The sequence below is a fragment of the Falco peregrinus genome, chromosome 3 (genome assembly GCF_023634155.1).
Source record: "Falco peregrinus isolate bFalPer1 chromosome 3, bFalPer1.pri, whole genome shotgun sequence".
Lineage (NCBI taxonomy): Eukaryota > Metazoa > Chordata > Aves > Falconiformes > Falconidae > Falco > Falco peregrinus.
The window spans coordinates 81193381-81216368 of NC_073723.1; the positions used below are offsets into that span (position 1 = coordinate 81193381).

Consider the following 22988-nt stretch of genomic DNA (forward strand, 5'->3'; position numbering starts at 1 on the left):
AGACATTGTTAAATTTGTGCCTAGTGAGTTTACTTACTGTGGAAGGTGAAGATTGGTTGGTTTGGCTGTAGCAAGGTCAGTCAGCAGTGGCAAAATAACCATGTTACGGATGTGCTCTGACATCTAAGGATCGTGGTTTTCAGGACAGAAAAGTCTTGCTTGTGTTTTCCTGCTCTGTGTGTTCTTGAACAAAAGAAAGTAGAAAGTTAACAGTCTTCTCAACGAGTCATGTAAGTTGTTCAGCAATGTGTATGTGCAGCTGATACTGCTATCATTTGACTGTTTCTGGAAAATACTGTTGAGGATGCATCTGTCTGTGTGGACACCCTGTTGCTTGCCAGAAGTTGAGTGAGCAGGATCAGTTGTGCTGAGCTTTCTTTGTGCCACCAGCTTATGATACCGTGCATTATCTGAAATGGGATGAAAGATAATTTAGAGATAACTGCATGAACAGCAGTAACCACACGGCAGTTAAGGTCTTTCTCGCTGAGATGGATCTGAATGTCTAAAGTCTTTGGTCCCTTTTCCACACATCTGGTTTTGCTAGGACTAAAAAGAATGTTGAAATACCATGCATGGTTTCCGGTGGTGGCAAGACATGCCTGTCTCTGAGTATTGGACTGACTCTGGTTATGATGGTGCATTTTTGCGGTAGTGACATTTCTCAATCAGTTCTGAGGAGCTGGAGTAAGTTCTTTTGGGTTCATAAGACTACGAGCAGTTCTTGCAACTCAGCCTTGGAAGAGTGTGTTCCTGGCGTAGTGGTTAGCAATTAAGAGGGCTTGAGGCCTGCCCCAGTACTGTGCTTGGCCATCTCACAAATCCACTAGTGATTAGCACTGTGAGCCTTATGCCAAAGGTATATTCTTGTTTGCTGTGTCATGGAGAGGTTCTCCTTCCTTAGTTCATAAATGTCAAGAGGAGGAAACATTTCCAATGAGATTTTCTTCTCCTCTTCCAAGTATGTGTGTAACCATTTGAGTTAGGACTTCAGTTTTGTGCGTCAACTTTAAAGTGACAGTTACATAGCATATGATGTTGCTAGCTATACTCCTAAAAGTATATTCTTTTCCAATGATGCTCAAGGGAAAAGTACTGTGACTGTTATAGAGGAAAAATCAGTGTGTTTTCCCCATCTTGATGATGTGGATGCTACTTAACTGGTAAGTTGTTTGAAGAAAGTATTGAGCTGGTTTGGGGCAATTGCAGCCATTTAACTGAAATTTAATTTTGCCAACACTGGATTTCTGTAAACTGATGTAAGATACTGGAGAGTGGGAACAGATCCTCATGTATTACCCATCTACAGAAATCCAGATTTGCTTTGGAGTTCAATAAGAACATTTTCCTCATGAAATTACCTATCAGTAATGGAGGGATCCGTTAGAGACACCCTTAAAAAAATCCTGATGCATACATTCACAGGTGAAGAACTACCGTCATACGTCTTTTCCTTCTTATTTCTTCATCTATTAGTGTTGCATAGCCATGGCATAAAAACTGAAAGTGAATTGCCAGTTATGGAACCACCTGTTAATGAGACTAAATAAGAGTTTGGCGATAGCACAAAATGACTGAATAGCTCTGATTATTTATGAAGAAACGGATTGTGGTATTCAATGTGTACTTAAAAATGTTCTCTCCTAGACTATTTCTTCTCCGGGACAGCCAAAGCAATCCAAAGGCATTTGTACTTACGCTGTGCCATCATCAGAAAATAAAGCATTTTCAAATCTTGCCGGTAAGAAGATTATTTTTTGATACTGGTCACAAAAAAAAGAAATTTTAAATCCTAAAGCTTTGCCAGCATCTGAAGAGACCTCTTACTAATTACTGATGTCATTAACAGGGATGTTTCCATTAGCAAGTGTATTAGCAAGTATTCTTTAGAATTGTCAAATGCCTGATTAAAATTCTTTGTTAACATTGCCTGGAAAACCAGTGTAAGTCACTTAGGCATAGAAGTAATGCACAGAACTTGTTCTCTGGGATTCACAGCAACAACAGCAGCAGTTGTCTCCCTATCACTTAGGCAAATGTAGAATAACAGGGAAACTTTAAAAAGCTTTATTCTGGAGGTTATCCAATAACATGGAGCTTAAAATAGCGTTACACTGAAATGTCGAGAACCTATTTGATTTCTGTCTTGATCAAAAAGAGCATTAGAAATTTAAGATCGTGCAGACCTCTTTATTGGTCCAAACCCTCTTTTCCATTGCTTTGCCTGCCAATTTTACAACTAGCTAACAGATATATTTGGGGCATTTTTGTTTTATGTCATGAAGACCGGTGCTGTGTCTACAACTTTCAATTACTCTGCCCATGAGCTTTCACTTTCATAAAGGAATGTTGGGTTAACATGGTATTTTTCTAGGGCTGTGCGTGGTTTCATGAAGATCTTTGGGCACTAGGCTGTTTGGGCAGTGCCCATCATTTATCTTAAGTCACACGCTGGTACTCTTCTATGTTTTGCCACACTTGCATCTCTTCATGTGCAGTCTAATTTGAAAAGGATGTTTTGTTTCCCCAGTGTGAAGATGATGGACAGATATTTTTCAGCCTGGATGATGGGAACACCAAATTCAGTGATCTAATCCAGCTTGTTGAATTCTATCAACTAAACAAAGGAGTCTTGCCCTGCAAACTCAAACACCACTGCATCCGAGTGGCCTTATGACCTCAAATCCGACTCTCACTGAAGACTGGATTTGCTAGGAGAGTAATTGTAAGAGAACGTTGACACTGGGGAATTGGCAGATTTGTAAGTTGGTAAAAATAAATAAAAATATTATGCACCTTGGGACTCTGAAAGGGATGGATTCGACAGGTGCCAACAGACCAAGATTGCTGGTTTGTCTAACACCTAAGAGTGATTGCTGCTGAGTGTCCCAGCATCCCAAAAATGGGGGGAGGGTATGTAAAACAATGAGTAAATTTGAAACAAAACTGGAAACTATCTTGGCTGGGCCACTTAACAGAAACAAGTGTGAAGAGAAATCTCTGAAAAGAACTCTTGCCCTGGAATAATCTTGACAATTAAGACTAGTGTGTTTACTTTTTGTATTGATCACTTTTTTTGCACTCCTACTTTGTTTCGGATATTGTATGCAGCCTATATTAGGAGCTGATGTGGCTTTTAAAATTCATGCAGGAGTTGGGTATTAATCTGCACCCTAAAATGTATGGAATGCTTCAGCCTAAAAGGATCTAGAAGAAAATCAAGAAGTGTGTGTGTGTGTGCGAGCGTGTGTCTCAAAACTTCTCTGGAGACCTGAGGTTCGATGATCTGCAGATGTCTTTGAAGAAGAAATGAGGATACAATTCTAAAAGAACATACCACCATATACGTACTCCTAAAACTGTTGACTTGTAGCATTATGGCTGTAGTATGTTGATGGCATATTAGTGGCATCCAGTCATGCAAAGACTGTATTAGATTCTATGCACAAATTTTTATTATTGGAGTGGTGGTTTGTTTTTTACAGCCTTTTGACTGTTTTCCTGAGGAAACTTACTGTTACTAAATAGAATAGGACTGAATGACTACACTTGTATTTGAAACCACCGGTTTTTGTGAGAAGATTCTTCTGCGGGTAGTCTTAGTATGACAAAATAATAGTAAAATAAATAATTTTAAAAACAAAAACAAAAAAAAACAACCCACAAACGAAAAACCAGTGTTTTTAGCTTTATAGCTCCTTGAATTTGCAGACTGTTTCAAAGAGCTCTTTCCATATAGTAAAGCTACAGTGACACCAAGCTCTCCTGGGGAATAGGGCATAAAAAGAACTGTACCCCTGCTGCTTTCTGTTGGGCCATGAAAGTTTACACAGTGAGAAAGAACATTCTGGGAATGGAAACACATTTCATTGTGAGCTAGCTGCTGGCAATGCCATCCATCGAGGTAACTGGTGATCCCTGTGTCATATATGCTAAAGCACGCCAGTACCTATGGCAGACAAGGATGTGTCCTGCTCCAGTGCTGGTTTGTCATCAGAATTACTTTATTGTTAATGTTTAAGTCAGTTATTTAATGTTTACACAGTAACTCTTTCTGATGATGAATCAGTATTAAAGTTAGACAAGTCCCACCAAGATCCTCCAGTTGCAAGTATCATTCTTCCAGCAGCACAGTCGGTGCAGGAGCTGTTACGGAGTTGACTTCCCAGTACTTCATGCAGTTAGCCACAGCGAGAAGTATTCCACCCTGGGAACTTGCAGAGTGTAGTGCAGAACGGAGCGTTCTTAAGATGGTAAATGATTTACGCAGGCTAGTTCATCCTTACTAATATTTGCCACTGGGTTTGAAAATTCTAGCCATCTGAAAGGGTAAAGAAGGAAAACCAATCCTATACCTTTAGGTCTTCATGTAGTGTTGAGAATAGCTTAAGACAAACCATAACCTGCCTGAGTCGTCCATATCAGCTTATAACTATGTCAATGGTATAGAAACACTGTATTTTAGTTTACAGAACACATTTAGTATTTTTTTTCCATTTAATGTCTAGATATTAAAAATGAAGAAACTTGATTTTGTTTTTAGTAGAAGCCTTTTTTGTTTTGTTTTGTTTTTTAATTGTACATAGTGAAATGAGTGTTCCTGCTTTCTAGACAATGTATTTTAAAACCTTGAAATTAAGCTAACTTAAGTCTGACTTCACTTTGCATGCTTCTATTTGGCCCCTATTAGGAGAAAAAAGATACTTGTATTGACTACATTACCAGTTTAATAAGACCATTTATACTGTAGTTTTAAGTTTTTCTGTTTACATAGCTTAGTGACAACCATGCATTTTTCCCAGTAGGCAGATAGTATTTGCAGTGTTTCATATTTATAAAAAAAAAAACCTTGCATCTTATTTAAATTGAGAATAAAAGTTTGACTATGAATCATGATTTTTGTATGTAGATGGTTGACTTAGTATTTTGTACTTTTCCCAGCTAAAGTGAGCTGTTTTGAGAAAGTGACCACCTTCAAAGTGGCAACAATCTTACTTAAGCAGATCACTGCTTTGTCTTCTTTCTGCTGGAAAACAGTCAATACCACCTTAGTTTTCCAACAGATTCAGCTGGCTGCCAGCTCAGAATACCAAGGACTGAAGGACATTTGACTCTTATTTTTGTATTTAAATGACATGAATGTAAAGGGGATGCTCAGGGTTGTTTTGGAGCCTGTTGAATTTTTATCTTTTTGCCTGTGATTTTATTTTCTAAATAAATACTTCATGTAGCAATCTTGAATATGTTGAGAAGGAAAATGCCAAACCATTTTGGTAATGAGGTTACTAGTTAAGTTATGTTACGATAGGTGTTAAAGTACAAAAAACTTTTTATTTGTTAATTAATCTTGAAGAAACACGTGCCTCAGTTTAGATGTTTTGTCTTATCTTTTCTGCACTAAATACCTGACAGTTTGACCAATCAATGCACCTTTCCAGTGGCAAGACTTGCTTATCGTAAATTATATTGTCACAATGCAAGATTTAGTGACTGTAAAATGGAATAAAGTTTAAAGTTTCAGGGAATGCAAAAGGTATTAACTTAAGAGACAAAACCTTTATTCAATATGCTTTGCTTCATACTGTAAATAGCTTTTTGGCTTGTGAACCTAATTGTAATCTTTCAGGTATTTTTGTACAAATAAGGGACTGATATTCTGTTTCTTGTAATTAGAAATAAACGTTAATACAATGCTATTCATTTTACATTGGAATGAATGTCGTCTTTTGGATATATTGGTACACCATGCATCTCTTGCTTTAATTCTGGGTTATTTGGGGTGGGATATATTAAACAGCCTTTAAGAAGAGTTAAGAGGAAAACAGAATCCCCAAGATTTATTCTATAATTCAGTACAAACCCGTAAAAAACAAGCAAACCAACCCCAAAACCCCACATTACTTTATTGTAATGTTGTATTTACTACATTTGGAACAGGCAAACAAGAAGATGGCATGAAAAAAAAAAGGCACCACAGTAAAATGGTGATGGTAAGCCTGTTCAGTGGCAGGTAAGCCTGTTGGCATATTTGTCCAAACCGCCCACAACTGTGGCAAGTGCAAAATGATACCAATAAAGTCTGGCCCTAAACATTAACAGCAGGTACCTGTGCTATCAAAACATCACCAATACAAAAGCAGTCTGTCTCAGAAACAGCTATGTGGTACAGATTTGATTTAATTGCCTGATAGGTTTGTGCTGCTTTTACATTAGTTGCAGGACAACAGATATAATCAGGTGTCTGATCCCATGTGAAGCCTTCCAGCATGAAGTTCAGCTGGCAAAACAGCTAAAATGCATTTGAACCTATGAGTAGATCTGTGTCAGACTAGTGTTTTACAGCATGTGGCTGCAGCACTTTTATCCTGATACACAGAGTGCTAAAGTTAGATTTATTTTAACACCAAATCGCTGCTTCAGCCTGTACCTGCAAAACCAGATGAGAAATGCATCACCAGATGAGCCACTTCCTTTCAAGTAAGTTGAATTTCAGATGACTTTGGCTTTATGTTATTGCTGTTTTAGTGATGCTTTAATTTGGGTTGTTAATCTCCTGCTTGTATATTGCTTTGTGTCTCAGGCATTGTTTGTCTAACGTCTTGGAAACTTCAGTAGCAGTATCAGCAGACAGAGAAAAGAGGTATCTTCCTTTGAAACATCCACATTGCTTTAATTTGGGTTGCTTCTGCATCCTAAATCTTACATCTTCCTTCCTCAACTTGGAGCAATTTAATTGGTATTCGAAAACCTAATATAACCACAACTATGTCCAAGAGATGATTTTCATTAGATATTGCAATTAGTCACATCTGAGACTTCAGAATAAATTAGTTTGTGTAACACTCACATTGCAAGCTCTTAGCCCAAAGACATTCTGCTCTAATTGCTCATCATTTTACACAGATACTAGCAGATGTTTTAGCAAGAAAGATTGGTTCATCACAAGACACTGAACTGTGATTAACAGGGTCTTACCACGCTTGTTGGTTACCCAGGTTTGTATACTTTGCTGTAATGAGGTGTTTTCCATCTGTTGGCTGCAAGATCCTGGGGCAACGAAGGGGAACAGGGAGATGAAATTATCAATACAGCTGACAGATCTGAGTCAAAGTGCAGCCTGAGTTTATGGGCTCTGAAGGTCAGCTCAGCCGCAGTCAGAGTAAACCTCTTCAGAGAGTTCAGAAAAGCTAGGCTGGGAGGGAAATGAAGTGGAGAAAAGAATTACTCTTGGGCAGTATTGTCCAAGTGATGGTTTGGGTGTGACTAGGAACACAGAGAAGATGGTGGTGTGATGCCAAAGTGCTGCTCACCAGTCCCTTAAAATCAGTTTTCCCTCCTCTTCCCTCAGAGCTGTGAATGTGCTTCTGTGTAAAGACTTACATTTTATTTGCCTTTTGAAACACATTCTGTAGAGGTGTAAGGAATTGGCGTTTTGGGTCATCAAGCAGAGAAACAGCTATAGAACTGGGGTCGTCTACAACCAACCCATCCTCCAAAACAGTCTGTCCAACTGCCATCAAGAGAAAAGGAAGGTAAAAGGATGTACGGTTCTGCCAACAATGATGACAATGGTTAAAGCAAATGGCCAAGCTGAGTACTGAAAATGTATAGTTTTGTTGCCTCACAAAGAAGGCTAGGCATACGCTATTTTTAAATACTTTAATTTAGTTAGACCTTTTCAGTATTTGATTACTTCCATAATACTTTTTTTGCTGCAGAATTCCTGCAAGATACTAATGTGCGCTGTGTGACTCTTACCAACTCTTAGTTTTCAGGTTACTGTAGTACTTTCAGAATTGGGTCCAAAGACAAAAGCAAATACAGAAATGAGGTGAGCTGTGAGGATTAGAGCTTCTTGAAAAATTACCCCATAACACAGCTAGTCATAGAAGAAAACAAACTGATAATTATAGAACTAGTGAGTAGAAGAATTAATTTGGTTTTTCACTAAGGACTATGTGGTTTGTGAAAATATCTGGCTAAACAAGGACAAAAGTTTACACAGCTTGGCTCAAAATACTCACAATTGCCGAAACGAGCACTTGTCCTGCTTGAGAAAACTGAGTGCTTCAGAGAAAAGAATGTGCCTGAGAAGGTCTTGGATCCTCTTGCTTGTATGCACACTTTCACAAACAATCCTAGAAGCTGCTGTCCTTGAAAGGATAAGGGAGCAGGAACTCCTAGGACAGGAGCAGGAAAGGAGGCTCTTAGGATGCAGTAGAAATGGAAGAGATACAGGGAAGAGCAATCAGGATGGTCAGAGGAATAATCAAATACAGTAAGAAAGTTCAGCCAGCTAAAAAGCAGAGACTGAAGGTAGTGTAACAGACTTAACAGAAAACCAAAGGCAGTTGAGTAGAACAGAAAACCTTCAGTTACAGTCTCTGCTAATACAAAAGTCACAGAGCATTACCTGAAGCGTGCAGGGGCTCGGTTCAGGATAACCAGAAATACTTCTTCATAGACTGCTCATGTAAGCTTGAATGTTCTCCACCACAAAATGCAGCAGGTGGCAAATGTTCACGTGGGTTCACAAAGGGCTTAAACATCATGATAGAGAAAACTCAGCTGATGGACGTTAACTACAAAAATACCATCTTTCACTCTGAAATCCATGGGCCACATGTCACCAAGTGCCAGGAGCAGTCTTTAGGGGAAGAATAATTTCCTGACAGCCTGTATTTGTACTCTTTCTTCCCTACACATCCACTACTAAGTGTTAGACAAGGGCAAGAGATATTTTTGATCCAGTGTGGGACATGTATCCACATGAGAGCCCGCTGACACACAAACAACTGGAAGTAGTACTAATAGCTGAGGGAAGACCAAGAAAGCCTGTGTTACTGTCAACTGCAGACTTGCTTTGACTGAATTAATGCTGCCCTTAAGAGAAACGGCCACATAAGCATTGAATTTGCTCCCTACCACCGCAGAAGGCAGTGCCTCCAGGGCCCGTGGCAGCTGTCCCCCCTGCCCCTGCAGCCTGCTGCCAGGAGGGTTTGCTGAGGGTGCAGGGGCTGCCGGGTTCAGCTGCTACAGCAGACCAGAGCCTGTTAGGGCTCTGAAGCTGCACAAGGGTAGTGTCTGGCTTCATTCAGCCCCCAAACAGGGTGATGAATAACAGGGATTGAGCCAAGCTCATGCCTCATCCTCTAAAATGAGCACTCAACTGGGAATAGGTACTGCTCGTCTGCAAGTCAGGAGCAGGCATCCTAGAAGTTGTGCCTAAGTGTGCGTATCTCCAGGCTTTTTTGTTCAGCGGTGCACAGGGGCGTCCTGTGAAGGCTTCTCCCAGGTAAAATGCAACTTTTCCTCCCCCTGTGCAGGAGCTGAGGAACGGAAAGGGCCATACAAGGGCTGAAGCACCGTGCTTTTCCTCAGTGAAAGCTGCGGTGCAGCACGCAGGAGAGGCCTGTGCTGGCACCGCACAGCAGGCCCGAGGGGCACCAGGGCGGCCTGCCAGGCTCTGCCCAGCCACCACTGCTGGTCAGGCAGGGAGAGAATGGGAAGAGCAAACGCGGGCGCTCACCACGGCTGCTTCTCCGAGGCGCCTGCTGCCGAACGGCCTCCAGCAGCACACACCAAAGGGCGGCTGGGTGCTGGAGCCAGCCAGGCAGCTGCTGCCCTGTGAGGGGCTCCGAACGCACCCTGTGGAAGGACAGCCCCCACAGACGGGACCTTGCGATGATGAAAGCCCTCTTAGCTAATTCCCACTCTCCGCTTCTGACGGGTTTAAATCCTCGAGTGAGTCAGGACAAACAAAAAATCAGCCTTCCGAAAGGAAAAATAAGTAAATAAAGAGATAAATATGCCTGTAACATCAGTGCCGGCCAATCGAAACACAGCCTGGACTTCGCCTCATTCCGCAGCTGAGGGCAGGCGGTTTCGCACCCCGGAGAGCTGCAGGCAGGGCGGGCCGCGCCGCCCCCGTCCCTCCCCGCACGGCCTCCGGCGGCCCGGCCAGGCCGGCAGAGGGCGGCCGCGGGTGAGCCCGCCATGGAGCCCCGCTGGTGGGCTCTCGCGGTCCGGCCCTAACGGGCGAGGGGTTTTTTTTCGCTGCATTTGCTTTGGTTTATGGCGGCAGCCGAGGGCGGCTGCAGCCTGGACCTTGTGTCCTACAAAACAGCAATTAAAACAGTTCTGTGTGAAGCTCGGGTGTTCGCCAGCCTCCTGAGGGGCACTTGCTGCAAATGGCGGCACACTGCTGGCGGTGCCGCCTGAGGTGAGGCCGGCCCCGAAGGCATCGGGGTGCCCGGCCCGCCCGTCACCCGCCAAGGGCAGCATGCCTCCGAGTTGTCGGCGTGAAGGTTTCACCTCTCGGCAGTGCCGGGGTAGCAGCCAGCCTCCCCCAGCCCCTGAGGTAGCCGGGCCCTGAGGTAGCCAGCCCCGCGAGCTGCTGCCAGCCAGGCCCCTGGGTGCGCCGAGGGCTGCGGCTGCCCTGGCGGGTCTGGTTTTGCTGTGGCCGTTATTGTCCCCCTTACTTTCCAGCGTGAACTGCCACACATTGCAGATGCATAGACATTTTCATCAGTGTAATTCCCTGGCTTCACCTCGGCAGTGGCAGGATCTGCTGGAGCGGCTGCCTCTCCCTACTCCAGCCCTCGTTGGCACCTGGTGTATTTTCACTCGAGGCTCTGTGGCTCCCGTCCCCAATGCCTGTGAATTGCCGCTGAACAAGTTCACAAGTTTTCTTTCTTCCCCTTGTTGAGAAAGAAAGAATGACTGACAAAGCTGATGAACGGAGTGCTACACGTGGTTAATGGTTAATGAAAAAGTACAGGACAAGCACAGTAGCAATGAAGACCAGATAGTCACTTGAAAAGCCGTAGAAATTTCTTGTGATTAAAATTCCTTAGTTGCTTCTGGTGATTTCTCGCTCGCAGGACGGGAGAATATAAGGGAACTACAGAAAATACTTGTATCCAAAGTATGTGGAAAAGGAATAAAATAAACAGGTAAGGATAAACTCACTAATGTCTGAAAGTGAACCTGCCTCTGTACTTTCACCAGATAATCCTATCTGGCAAGTCCACATAATTTGTTAAGTATTAAGCTAGTGAGCATTTACAAATGCAGTATAATATGCTAAATGTAATTCTGTTTTAATTGACATGTGCTTAAGCCAATTTTGTTGAAATACTCCACAGTTCCTGTAGTATTTTAAAATCAAAACTTCGCAATTCACAATATCTTTAAGAGAGTGTCTTCTCAGCTGCTTCTAAAACTTGACTTGAAGGCACTGCGGGTACAGTGGAGTGGTTTGGAGGGATGGCAGTACCTCTGAATGACGGCATACTGCACAATATTGGAGCTGAATCCCAGCTAACAAAGAAATTTTATTAACCTTTTCAAATTTGGTCGGAAAAAAAGTTCATATTTGTTTGAATATTTAATTCTCCTGTTCCTGTAGCTTGGTTTCATTGTAAATGTGTCATGCTGGGCTTGTCCTCTTGTAGAGGTCCTGTTTATGGCACAGGGACTGGAGCAATCTCCATACATTGACATGACAATTTTATGTGTGGCTAAATGCAGAACAGCAAAAATTATTTCAACACTGGTGGGGTTCAGAGAGCAAGATTATTAAATTGAAACTACTGTTCATAGAGATACAGTTGGGAAAGGAAAGGGGAATAAAATGACAATTTTTACCATTTACCATTTACGTCACATAGATTTAGCATTTATGTCAATGGTAAATAAAGGGGGGGGGGGGGGGGGAGAAGAATAGATATCCTAATGAGAGGGTGATGAAAAACAAGTTTCCAATATAACTGTGATGCGTATTGAAAGGTTTCCTCAGGAGAGTGACACTTAGGGGAACATAATCCTGTAAGTCTGACATTCATAGTGTATATCCCCCATCAGTAACACAGACTAAAAGCAAAGAGAGGAAACTGGAATGTCTGTTGCAGGAACAGGGGATTTACTGAAACAAGGAGGTTGGACTGTGGATTTTTAATTGTACAGCTATGTCCTATCTGCACACATAGTGAGGTAAAACTGGTGAAACAGAGACCGTCATCTCTCCTATCTGTCCCATACTGTGAAGTCAGAGAGTGAAACAGCAGGACTGGGCTAGGTGGAAGTTTTATCTGATTATTTATTTAGAAGATAACATAGAAGCTCTGTTAATAAAAGGGGTTGCTGATACTGCATGTTGGAGAGTAAGGAGACAGAACAGTTTTCAAAGGTGGCTTCAAGCTGGCACATTAATCTTGTGAAAGTGCAGAAAACGAGATGTATTTTGCCTTCCCCTTTTGCCAATCAGCTGGCTTCTTTCATGGGGAATGTGCACAACCAAGACAAGTAGGTGAGGGGATGGGTAATGGCATTTGAGGTGAAGAGTTGTTACTCTGTAATGGAAGGAAAATTGCTAAAGGTTGTTTGAAGTTGTCAGCAAGTTTCTTGGTATGGTCAGTTGATAAACATCGCTGAGAAATTTCTTTGTTGCTTCACTCTTTAGTATATGTTTCTTACTCTGCTCCTTCCATTATACATCAAAAGGTGGTTGCTTCATTCTTCTGAGGCATCATTTTTTTATTCAACCACAGATAATATATTGCATAATCAGCAAAAATGTACAGCCAGCAGTATTTTGTAATACCATCATTTGTAAGTGAAAAAATTAGTCTAACCCATCCAACAAACTCAACTTACTTCCAGAGTGTGCTAATCACAGTCTTGTTATTCAGTGTTCCTCCAAATAGTGTCTCCCCATCTAACCAATGCTCAAGCTGTTTGCATGTTTTATCTCTTGGGAAAGAAATCTTTCTTGTAGAAAATGTTTTGAATGCAGCAACTGGGGGGTTTTGTACATTTTTCACCTTCTTCCTTGATCCTGTGCAGGTTGTATGTCTATCTATTCACAAACATAAATAAATGGCAGAAGAGATCTTATGGTAGATCGTCATTATTTCAAGGACAGATTGGGATTTTAGTATTAGTTTCTTTGTCAGACAGCTGGCAGGAGCATTGTACATGTAAAAGTTTGCCCTTACAGTTTACTACTGAATAATACTATACCACTGTTTCCCTCTTGCTTTTGAAAGGCATGTTTGTTTTTAACATTCAGGGAAAGTTTGCTCAGCTTTGTGAAGGTGTAATAGATTTTAGTCTTACCCTTCTTGCTTGTGTGTTTTGAAAGGAATCGGATGGTTTATAGGGAGTCAAATGCAGTTTAATATTGTTATTCTTGTATTATGTCAGATGTATGACTTTATTTCTTATTTTATTCTTCGAGGTTTCAATGGCAATTAGAAAGATTCTGTCTCTAAGAAGATGACAACTCTTTTGAGGATTAATGGCAGCACGTGATATTTTTTTTGATTGATTCTCCATCTCATGCTGTAAGACTGGATATAGGAACATAAAGATGTGACTCCGGTGCTGTGTAACCTATCAAACAGTCTCTATAGAGGATGTATCTCCCAGTCTGTGACATACAGCCTGTCTTTGCAAGACTGGATATAAAGCAGAGAGGTTAGGAAGTTTTTGAAATAGCTTGAACAAAGATAAGGTTCAAAGGTTTCAATCACTGGAAAGGGTACAAGTAGAGAGGACATGGGACTCTTCTGGAGACACTGAAAACCATAGTAGCGGTAATTCTGCATTCCAGTAGAAGCTGGAATACGTATAATAACCCTAAGTGAGGGTTATTATTAGCATTTCAGAGTTTCAAGCCAGTCTTGCCAAACTTGGGTTTGTGACATTCCTTATGCTTCAGAAAATGCTTTTTCTTACATATCAAGTACCATCTATTGTCTGATTGCTAGGGTAACGTCAAGCACTGGTGTTAGCCATACTGTCATGTACTTCGGAGTTCAAGAGATACAGTAGCATCTTAAAATGCCTAGAGGGATGCTACAAAAAGGAAGGGAATAATCTCTTCCTGCTTGGTGGACAGGATTTAAAGGAACAAGCAAAAACCGATGGAAAAGGGATCCTAGGGTGAAAAAAAGGCACTGAATCGTATTGTTTAAAAAGGCTATAAATTCAGTGTCAGTAATGCTGTTAAGTTGCTTATAACACTTCCCCATGTGTTGCCCTCATTTGCGCTCAGTTGTACTGTTGACAAACTGTTTCATTTAAATGAAAAAAACTCACAGTTTTTAGATTTTCTTTGACAGATGAAAGTGCAGGTACAGTTAACATGAAATTATAAGAAACAAGCATCATTACTATGACTACTTAGCCATGTAAAAAAGCAAGATGGGAAATTACAGAAATAGTACATATGGTGCTTTCTGCTTTTAAAAAACAATCTGAGCTCAGAAAATGAGAAACAATCCAGCTATTCGTAAAAACAGATATATGAATTTCAAGGTGAATATACATTTCCACATACATGGGACAGGCTGAAGGCTGCTGAAATGCTGGCATGCTGGGGAGATGGCTGGCATCCTTTTCATCTCAGACAGTACCATAAAGGAACCGATCTTTCAGTGGGGCTTATATTGTCCCTTTCCGTACTGTTCCTTTAAAGGGAGGGAGAGAGAACGAATGCAAAGGATTTAGGAGGAGGTGACTTTTCTTTAATGGCATCCTGTGGGTGCATTATCTTGCTGAGACCTTTTTCTTTGTATCTCACTCTGATTAGCACATTTCTTTGTGCAGTTTTAAAATGCTTGGACAGTTTTCCCTGAAGAAATACATGTGCCTTCCAGCAGTTTTAAATTGCTCTTGGTATGTTTGATATCCTTATACATCTGCAAACCCATCAGAATCTTGCTGAGTTCTTGACTGCAGTGCTTCCTGTGGTAATTATTTTTTCTGCAGTTTTAACCACACATCATGTGAAAAAGTGTTTCCTTCTGTCTGTTTTTAATCTGCTATCTTTTAATTTCACCGAGTAGTCCCTCTTGGGCTTTTGAAATTTGAAAAACAGAAAGAAGTTCTTTATCTTCTTCCTTTACTCTTTCTTTCCCTTACCCTTTCCTTGGCTTCCTTCATGTTGTTCTGTTTTCAGAGCTAACCAGGCCCGCTCATTTGAATCTTCCCTAGAGGAGGGAGTAAGTGCCTTTGAAGAGAAATCTTCTCTTAAATTCCAGGAAGGCAACGAAGTCTTTTTGAAAGTGAAAATCTGAAAGAATATTGAATATCCCAGAACTGTTCCAACAATGGATCAAAAGTCACTAGAATATTTTTTGTGTAATTCACCAGCTTGTTCTTATTGGATCCAAACTTCTTGCTATTCTTGATCATACTACATATTAAACAGAGGATTTTCATTCAGCAGTGCCACCAAGTCCATTAGTTTGGCCCTGAAGATTTTTGGAGGCTTAATTCTACCCTCCCTCTGTATGCTGTGTTGCTTCAGAATCAGTGTTACTGAGCTTCCTGAGACTACTGACTATTCAACATATAACATTCCTGGCTGTTGTGCCCCCAGTTCCTGTGGCTGCATCTTTAATAGGAAAAAAAAGGCTAGGGAGCAGGGGGAATGGGATGGTGGGATGATGTCCTTTCACTGCAAGCTTTCATATGCTTACTAACAAGTACAAAAGCTCTCAGGTAATGCAGCTTTCATGCATTTTAGGCAGCTGAGGTAGAGGAGTCTACCAGACCTCCTCGGCAGTAACTGACTGAGACAAGACATAGAAAGGGTAGAGCAGGAGGAATACTGTAGTAATGGCTAGTCACAAAAGAGAACTTTTGGGAGAGAAAGAGGAATGTTGTATGTATCTTTTGCCCATGGCTATTGACATATTGACACTACTCAAGATGTTCCATAAGATGGTAGTATTTTCTGCCCAAGCATAAAAGATCAGCTAATCTTACAGAATTTGCATAGGAAATGGAAACACCCAGGGAGTAAAAGAATTAATCTTTGGGGAAAAAAAATAAATATGGCTACAGAATATCTTTTGGAAATATTTATCATGAAAGGCAGAAACTAGGAAGGTGTTAACATTGTCCTTATATTAAATATTAAAGCATTAATAATTAAAAGTACCCTATTGATTATCTAAATCTGTGGAGAAAACCCCCTTATAGCAGTAAGTTTCCAAATTAATGTGTGAATAAAATTTAATGTTACAATGTAGATGCGAAAGAAAGGCTTGATTGTAGAGAAATAGCATGGAAATCTCTGTATGACTATACTTAATGCTATTTAGTATTAAGGACTGATGATAAACCAGGGTGTACTGTCAGACTTCACAACAAATGTAGATACAGAGTTATCATTACTCAGAAATATAAGTCCTGAGGTCAAATGTATTTGCTTGTTACTCATTCACCTTAATTAACCGATTCAACTGAGTAATTCAAAATAACAAATTAAGTAATAGAAAGCATTTTTCCTCTGGCATAATCTTCTGTTTCTTTGGTATTCTTTTTCCTCCAAGGAAATTTATATTTACTGTTGGCATCTGTCCCTAGAATCCTTCTTTTTATCATGTCCTATGATTTATTTGATTATTTAGTGATACCTTCCTTGTCATGTTAGGGTTAGTGACATACTACTGTACAGCCTTTACTCAGGCAGGTATGTAAACACATGCTTATATATGTTAAGCTCCTATTACAAGATCTTTCCAGGCTTTCAGAAGTCCTTCATTTGCTGGTTGCTAACATGACAGGGGCCTCACACTCCCTTTCCTGTTTTCTGCTGCCTTGCATATGCCAGAAATTTTTTCTTGACCCTGCTGACAGGGCCCAGTCCATGGTCCCCTTATGTGCGTACCTTGCCAGCTTTTAAATGGGCCCATATGGTGCCATTATCTTTAGACAGCTAGAGACTGGGTACATAGGTGTTGATTCCTGAGTAAGTATTGCAGGACCACAGTTGTGAGGCCCGCCACAGCTGCGGGGTAGGTGCCTTTTTGTGCTGTGCTGCTGAAAATAATGTTTATTGTGATGCAAAGTTTTAAATAAAAAAATAAACCTCAGAGCTTTACAAATGTGTTTTGTGCTAATGAAAGGTAAGACACACACACACACAAATAGAATACATTATTATCACTGTGTGCAAGTGTAAGGATTCTCTGTAGCTGCATCAGCAGCTTAGCTGTTTATAAGGCTGACCTCAAGAATGTCTGCCGATAGCACACAACTTTTGTATGATCCATGCCCTGGATTGTTCTTTTGCCTGCCTCTACCTCCCCCTTTTCAACGTTATTGATGCATATTTCTGTTGTACATCCTAATGAGTATGCTTCTGGCTTTGGGTGATTTCCTTTCTAGCAGTATCTACCACAAGGATCTGAGATACAAATATATTTTTTGCCCATTTAATGTTCCTTTCTTTTTTAAAAACAAAATTACCATTACAATGATTTGTTACCATGTTGAATGTTGTTCTGTTCAGCCTAGTAATTACAGAACTGTGTGTTAGTCTTTAAATGACTTTGAGTGGTGAACTACTCATTTGCTGCTACTGTGACTTCCTCACACATTTCCTTTCAAGGTTTTAAAAAAAAAAAAGGAAAAGAAAAAAAAATCTCAGTCTTTGTTGCTACAACTTTTTCATTATTTTGAAAGTTCTTTTGGGCAACATTTTCCTAAATTTCATGTGCAGATTTCTTATGCTTTTTAATGTACAACTCTTAAAAATACATTGCGTCCTTTTGGAGCAACAGTTTTTGATGTAATACCTCTTTATGAGTAGTCATTTAAGGGCACATAAATTTGAGTGAAATTTCATAGCTGGCAGAAGGAGTAAGGTATTAAAGGTGGGAATAAATAAATATAGGGAAGCCAGGGTTACTAATCTTACAAAATATTAAAAAACTTTATTAAAGATCAGTAAGTACTGTCTGTTAGTACCTTCTTTCTCACCTGCTCTTATTTATCCTGCTGTTGAAAATGGCTGTTAAAAAACAAATTTTGGGTACCTTTTTATTTAGAAAATCATCTCTAACTCCCATGTTTCATTGTTTTTGAAACTTAAAAAGATCTTGATATTCTGCAGGTTCTGTGGTGGACCTATTGGCTCGTTTGTGCTGTTTTAATAGGACAGGCATATTCATGGACCTTTGAGTTATCTTGCTTGTTCCTAGCATAAAGTGTAGCCTCCACACCCTCATTCTTAAGAAGAACTTGTGATGGAGGCTATTTGCTGCACGTTGCTTTTAAGTATCTATTTTTAGTGTACATATGTTTGGTACATAACATGCAAAAATTTGTGTGAAGAAGGGAGATCACTATTCTGAAGCTTGGAATGTTATTACATTGCATTATTACAACATTATTACATGACAAAGAGTATCACATCTAATATGGCTGACCTTGCTACCAGGTGTTATTTGTGATCTTTTTGCAGTTTCTACTGCTCAGCACTACTCCATGTTAGAAGTGAATCCAGTACTTGTTTTATGAAGATTGGTCTTTTGAAAAAATACAGTTCCTACAAACTACTGGTAGTTACTTTAACAACAGAAGCCTGTCATGGCTTAACCCTGGCCAGTAGCCAAACACCACACAGCCGCTCACTCGCTCCCCTGCACCCAGAGGGATGGGGAGGAGAATCAGAAAGGAATGTAAAACTCAAGGGTTGAGAGAAGAACAATTTAATAATTGAAACAGAATTAAAATGAAATAATAATAGTATCATCATCAACAGCAACAGTTATAATGAAAAGATGGGGAAAGGTTAAAATCCAAAGGGAAAGGGAAACAGGATAACAAGTGATGCACAATACAACTGCTCACCACCCGCTGACCAATGCCCAGCCAGTCTCCAAGCACTGATCAGCAGGCCCCGCTGCTCCCTCCAGTTCATATACCAAGCATGCTGTCCCATGGTACGGAATACCTCTTTGACTGGTCCGGGTCAGCTGTCCTGGCTGTGTCCCCTCCCACTTTCCCGTGCCCCTCCAGCCCTCTCACTGGCAGGGCCTGAGAAACCGAGAAGTCCGTGACTTAGTACAAACATTACCCAGCAACAACTAAAAACATCAGTGCGTTAGCAACATTGTTCTCACATCAGAGCTAAAACACAGCACTGTACTGGCTACTAAGAAGAAAATTAACTCCATCCCAGGCAAAACCAGGACAAGCCTCTGATAAGTAGTGAAGATGCTCGGAAGTTACTGGGATGATGCATCAGAATTTGTTGTATTGAAAGCATCATAAAACATCCTTTTGCTCAAGAAAAGTATCTGTAAAAGGAAACTGGAAGGAAAACTGAGCAAATGTAGACCTAGAAGCATGACTCATTTGTTTGAAAAACAACAGAAAGGTTATCTTTTCAACCAACAGGAAATGGTATGAATGTGAATGGCTTATTTGATCGGTATTTAATGGGGAACAGAGAGAAATATGAAGTGGGTAGTGCTAGGTGATGAAGTGTAGCTGAGCTGTAAGTACAGGAATTTGTGTCTTCTGCTGTAATTTTTATGTTATTCTCTGCTTCACTGCACAGTGCCTTTACATTCCTGGTTCAGTCCCAATCCCATTTTTCCTGGAAAAAAAATAATTAAATTTAGATGCCTGATAGGGATGTGAATACAGCTTCATTGTAAGAAAACCCACAGCTCCACCTATCTATTCCAAATTCACCAGGCAGAGCCATAGCGAGTGTTTTAAGTCTTAACACATGTTCTGGATCCCTTATTCCCCATTCCACATGCTAGTTGAGGATGTTTCTGGTCATCTTGCCATCACAGTTTTACAGGTTGTCTTCCTGGGTAGCAGAAGTAGCAGCCAGCAGAGCTGTAAGCTGCAGAGCTGAAGAGAAGTGTATTGTCTTGAGGATCCAGAAATACTCTTTGGCTTTTCGTGACAGCTTGCTATCTTAGGATTGGTAGAAACCAACTGTTTTTATAAGTATCCATTGAACATATAACACTATTTCTCATGTTTTTTCAGTGAATAGGAAGTGTCTTCCTTTGTAAGGAGGTCATGTAATTCATCCCTTGTTTAACATTGCATTGGGTTATTTCCTTTATCTTAGCAATTTTGCAGGTTTGGAATATGCTTGGCATGCATGGTACTTGAAGTTGAATCTTGAGTTCAGCTTTGCTTTTATATAGTAGATTAATTAATGCAATTATTTATATTGAAGACTGCAGTTACATAACATGTAGACTACTGACTTGGGTTGTATGAGTTTATTATTGTATAAAACACAATAAATAAATCATGATTTTGATGAAAGGTTAGTGTGATTTTACATGCCAAGAAACAAAATTAGCAACCAATGTAAAATGTGCTTGCAAATCATTCACAAGTCAGAGAATGTAGATGCAGATCAGTTTTCTTAATTTTTCCTTCAGTGGGCAATAGGAATAGACTGGTGTCTTGTTGAAAGAGAGAAACCAAAAATACTATCCCCTAGAATTCATCAGAAGCTACAGGGAAGTAGGGTATTTTGCTCCATTATATGTTGTAGTATATGTAACATAAAATGTGGTAGTGATTATCCTTTCCTCAGCATACTTTCACTCCATTCTGTATTTTCTGAGCACTGAAGAAGAGTGCAAAATGACATTTCTTAGCCACTTCCTGCTGACGAAAGTTAGCCTGGTGGTAGAAGTGGAAGAAGTGTCTCTTAAGACTATTCAAATCAAGGTTGCTCCTAAATTAAAGAGACAGGTTTTCAAAGAATTAGCAGGAAGAAAAAAAAGCAGAAATCTCACCCCACCCCACCCCAAAGTTTCCTAGACTGTCTTTTAGAGAACTATGCAGAATGTCACACTGCTGTAAAGGCAGGTTGCTTCTAGGCTGGCAGCATCTGACCTCAGTACACAGAGGTTCAAAATCTGTGCCTCTGACTAGGGAAAAACTCTGCCAGAGTGTGGGTGGGGAGGTGCTGCCACTTTAAAACTGGCCTAGATTTAGGCCATTTGGAATCCAAATGGAGTTGGAGCCAAATGTGGTAACACAGAAAAATAAGCTGGAAGAGAACAACCCTTCCTAGCAAAATATTTTATGGAAGCTGCCCCTGAGGCAGAATTGCACAGCATATGGCAGACTTGCATCTGTACTTGAAAAGAAGAACTTGAACTAAGGCCTCTGAGCGCAAAGGTAATGAATGCATCAGACTATCTTTCTTATTTAACTGCCCGTCTCCTCTAGTCACATGTAAATCCTGTCTAAGTGAGAGCCTGTCTCTCCTAATGATAATGTGGAAGCTGTGATTATCTGAGGTGTAGAAGTGAACAGTATCATAAGGAGAACAGATGGCAGGCAGTTCTGAGTAGGGATACGGCTGGCTGCACTGTGGTGAAGCTACCTGCAGCAGCTTAAGCTGTTATCTTTCCTGGCTGCCTGTTTTGTCTCCTAGCTGGAAATGATTGCCCTTCTTACAGAGTTGGCAGGATGGAGCATGTGAACACTTGGTGGCTCTGTCACCCAATGCTACAGGGACAGACAGGTTCTTTTGGGGATTTTTGGTAGAATGAGGACAGACCACAGGATTGTACTTAACAATTAGAGCTTTATTATTACATAAAATATTCAATTATCAGCATAGCTTATTATTACCTACGATTTCTAGCATTTAGTGTAGCTTATTGTTGCACAAAGTTATCAATTATCATAATTCTAGTTAAGCCAAATTTCTAGTAATCAGTGTAGCTTTCTCACTATCTGGAGTCTTTAGTTACCTAGACTTTTAGTCACCTGGACCCTCTGCAGATGGGGTCAAATTCTTAATAATCACTGCATGATACACTAATCGTAATCTGGACTCAGACTTTACCCAAAGGAATGTGACTCACTGTCACTCAGTCTTCAGAGGAAGAATACAATGGTGGACACATCTCAGACCACTGGGGGATCATGGGTTTTGTTGTCCAGCAGCAGGACTTGCAGCTGCTTTATTTTATAGGCAATATCTCATGTGCTGTTACACTTCCCTGTTCCATAATTGATGTCACCACATCCTGGCAGCAGTGTTTGGTGGGCAAATAGTCTTGTCACAATGCTGAAAGGGAATCTTAGCTGTACTATGATGCGGGTCATCACTTCCTGGTGACAACCACACTTGAAAAGGGGAAGAGAGAAGGAGGTGATAAGTGATCAGCACGCTTATATTTTATGGCCATCTGTCTTAGGAAGTGATGTTGGTTATGCTAACCGTATTACCAGGGGTGAGGAGCAGGGCATACTGATCACACGGCTCTAATGGAAAGCCTCATCTTAGTGTAAATGCATCTTCCTAAGCATTTACATAACATAACAGTTGAGGCATGTACATATATCACTGCCACCTCTGAGACAGAGACAATAACCCACAGAAGAAGGTAGCAAACATTATCTTACTCATTGCTTCAGCTGTGAATGAGTGTCCATGACCAGGGAGACCTGTGGATGTGGAAGATTCAGTTCCCACTCAGTTCTTCAGAGTCTTTGGTCTGTGATATGTGTAAAGTAATTTCTCTTTCTTGGAGAAAGTCCAGGTACTCAGTAACTTTTACGTTATATTAAACATAAATTCTCCAGGAATTTGGCATTGGTCTTTTCTAGAAAGGTGCTCATGTTAGCACAGGACTGAAGGGTAAGCGAAGACACCTTTGCAACAAAGCTGTCAGGGAGGAAGGGCAAGAAACACCGTATGATCCCTTGCCATAGTACTAGCTGTCATCTCAGACAATTGAGCACCAACATGCTCTTTATGAGGAGATTGCAATGCTGTTCTCATCCCAAAAAGAATGACTCACAGCTTATATTGGTGGTAAATGCTCTTCCAAGCTTACTGCAAGCAGTGCATGGTATTGCATAGTCCTCATGACAATGCATTAATCACAGCCACTGACAAAATGTCTTCTGGACCAAGCGTTATGTGATCTTTGAAATCTTTGTAAACAGTGATCAAAACAAGTCACTTACAGAACAAACACTGCATTATGTTCCCCCTGTATCTCAAGCCATCTTGTTCCTCATACCTCACCTTGGTGTGTCTTTTCATCCACAAGTGGACTATTCCATTCATAAACTAACTGCTATAATTTGCTTTTCTATCTCAATAGCACATTTAAGCCCTGATGGCAGTTCATCTATGAGCCACAGCTTCTGTGAGGCTCACAGTAGTCAGTGCTTGAGAA

The 22988-nt window shown here is 40.6% G+C and overlaps 3 protein-coding genes across 6 annotated transcripts in view; 2 read left to right on the forward strand and 1 right to left on the reverse strand.

The window, feature by feature from the left end:
- Positions 1-5705, forward strand: part of GRB10 (growth factor receptor bound protein 10) — a 149735-nt gene extending 144030 nt beyond the window's left edge. For all 4 annotated transcript variants that reach the window (XM_055798305.1, XM_055798302.1, XM_055798304.1 and 1 more), the window contains exons 16-17: positions 1648-1741; positions 2531-5705. In XM_055798305.1, the coding sequence (XP_055654280.1) occupies positions 1648-1741; positions 2531-2677 (241 nt within the window). In that variant the 3' untranslated portion in view covers positions 2678-5705. The remainder of the gene's footprint in view (positions 1-1647; positions 1742-2530) is intronic.
- On the reverse strand, positions 3639-11294 carry LOC114011572 (uncharacterized). The gene is made up of 5 exons (XM_027783829.2): positions 11279-11294; positions 10551-10700; positions 8025-8180; positions 7381-7510; positions 3639-7192 (listed from the first exon to the last, which is right to left on the reverse strand). The coding sequence occupies exons 1-5, from the start codon at positions 11292-11294 to the stop codon at positions 6988-6990; spliced, it is 657 nt and encodes a 218-aa protein (XP_027639630.1). The 3' UTR covers positions 3639-6987.
- DDC (dopa decarboxylase) overlaps positions 10775-22988 on the forward strand; it is a 77234-nt gene continuing 65020 nt past the window's right edge. The window contains exon 1 of the mRNA XM_027783838.2: positions 10775-10955. The gene's annotated coding sequence lies outside the window, so the exon portion shown is untranslated. The remainder of the gene's footprint in view (positions 10956-22988) is intronic.

Excerpts from the sequence above, each read along its gene's own strand:
- LOC114011572 (XM_027783829.2), bottom strand. Across the intron at positions 8,181-10,550 it reads CAGATCCTGCCACTGCCGAG|GAGTTCCTGCTCCCTTATCC; the intron begins GTGAAGCCAGGG and ends CTCCTGTCCTAG. Across the intron at positions 7,193-7,380 it reads TTTCAAAAGGCAAATAAAAT|CCTAGCTTTTCTGAACTCTC; the intron begins GTAAGTCTTTAC and ends TTTCCCTCCCAG.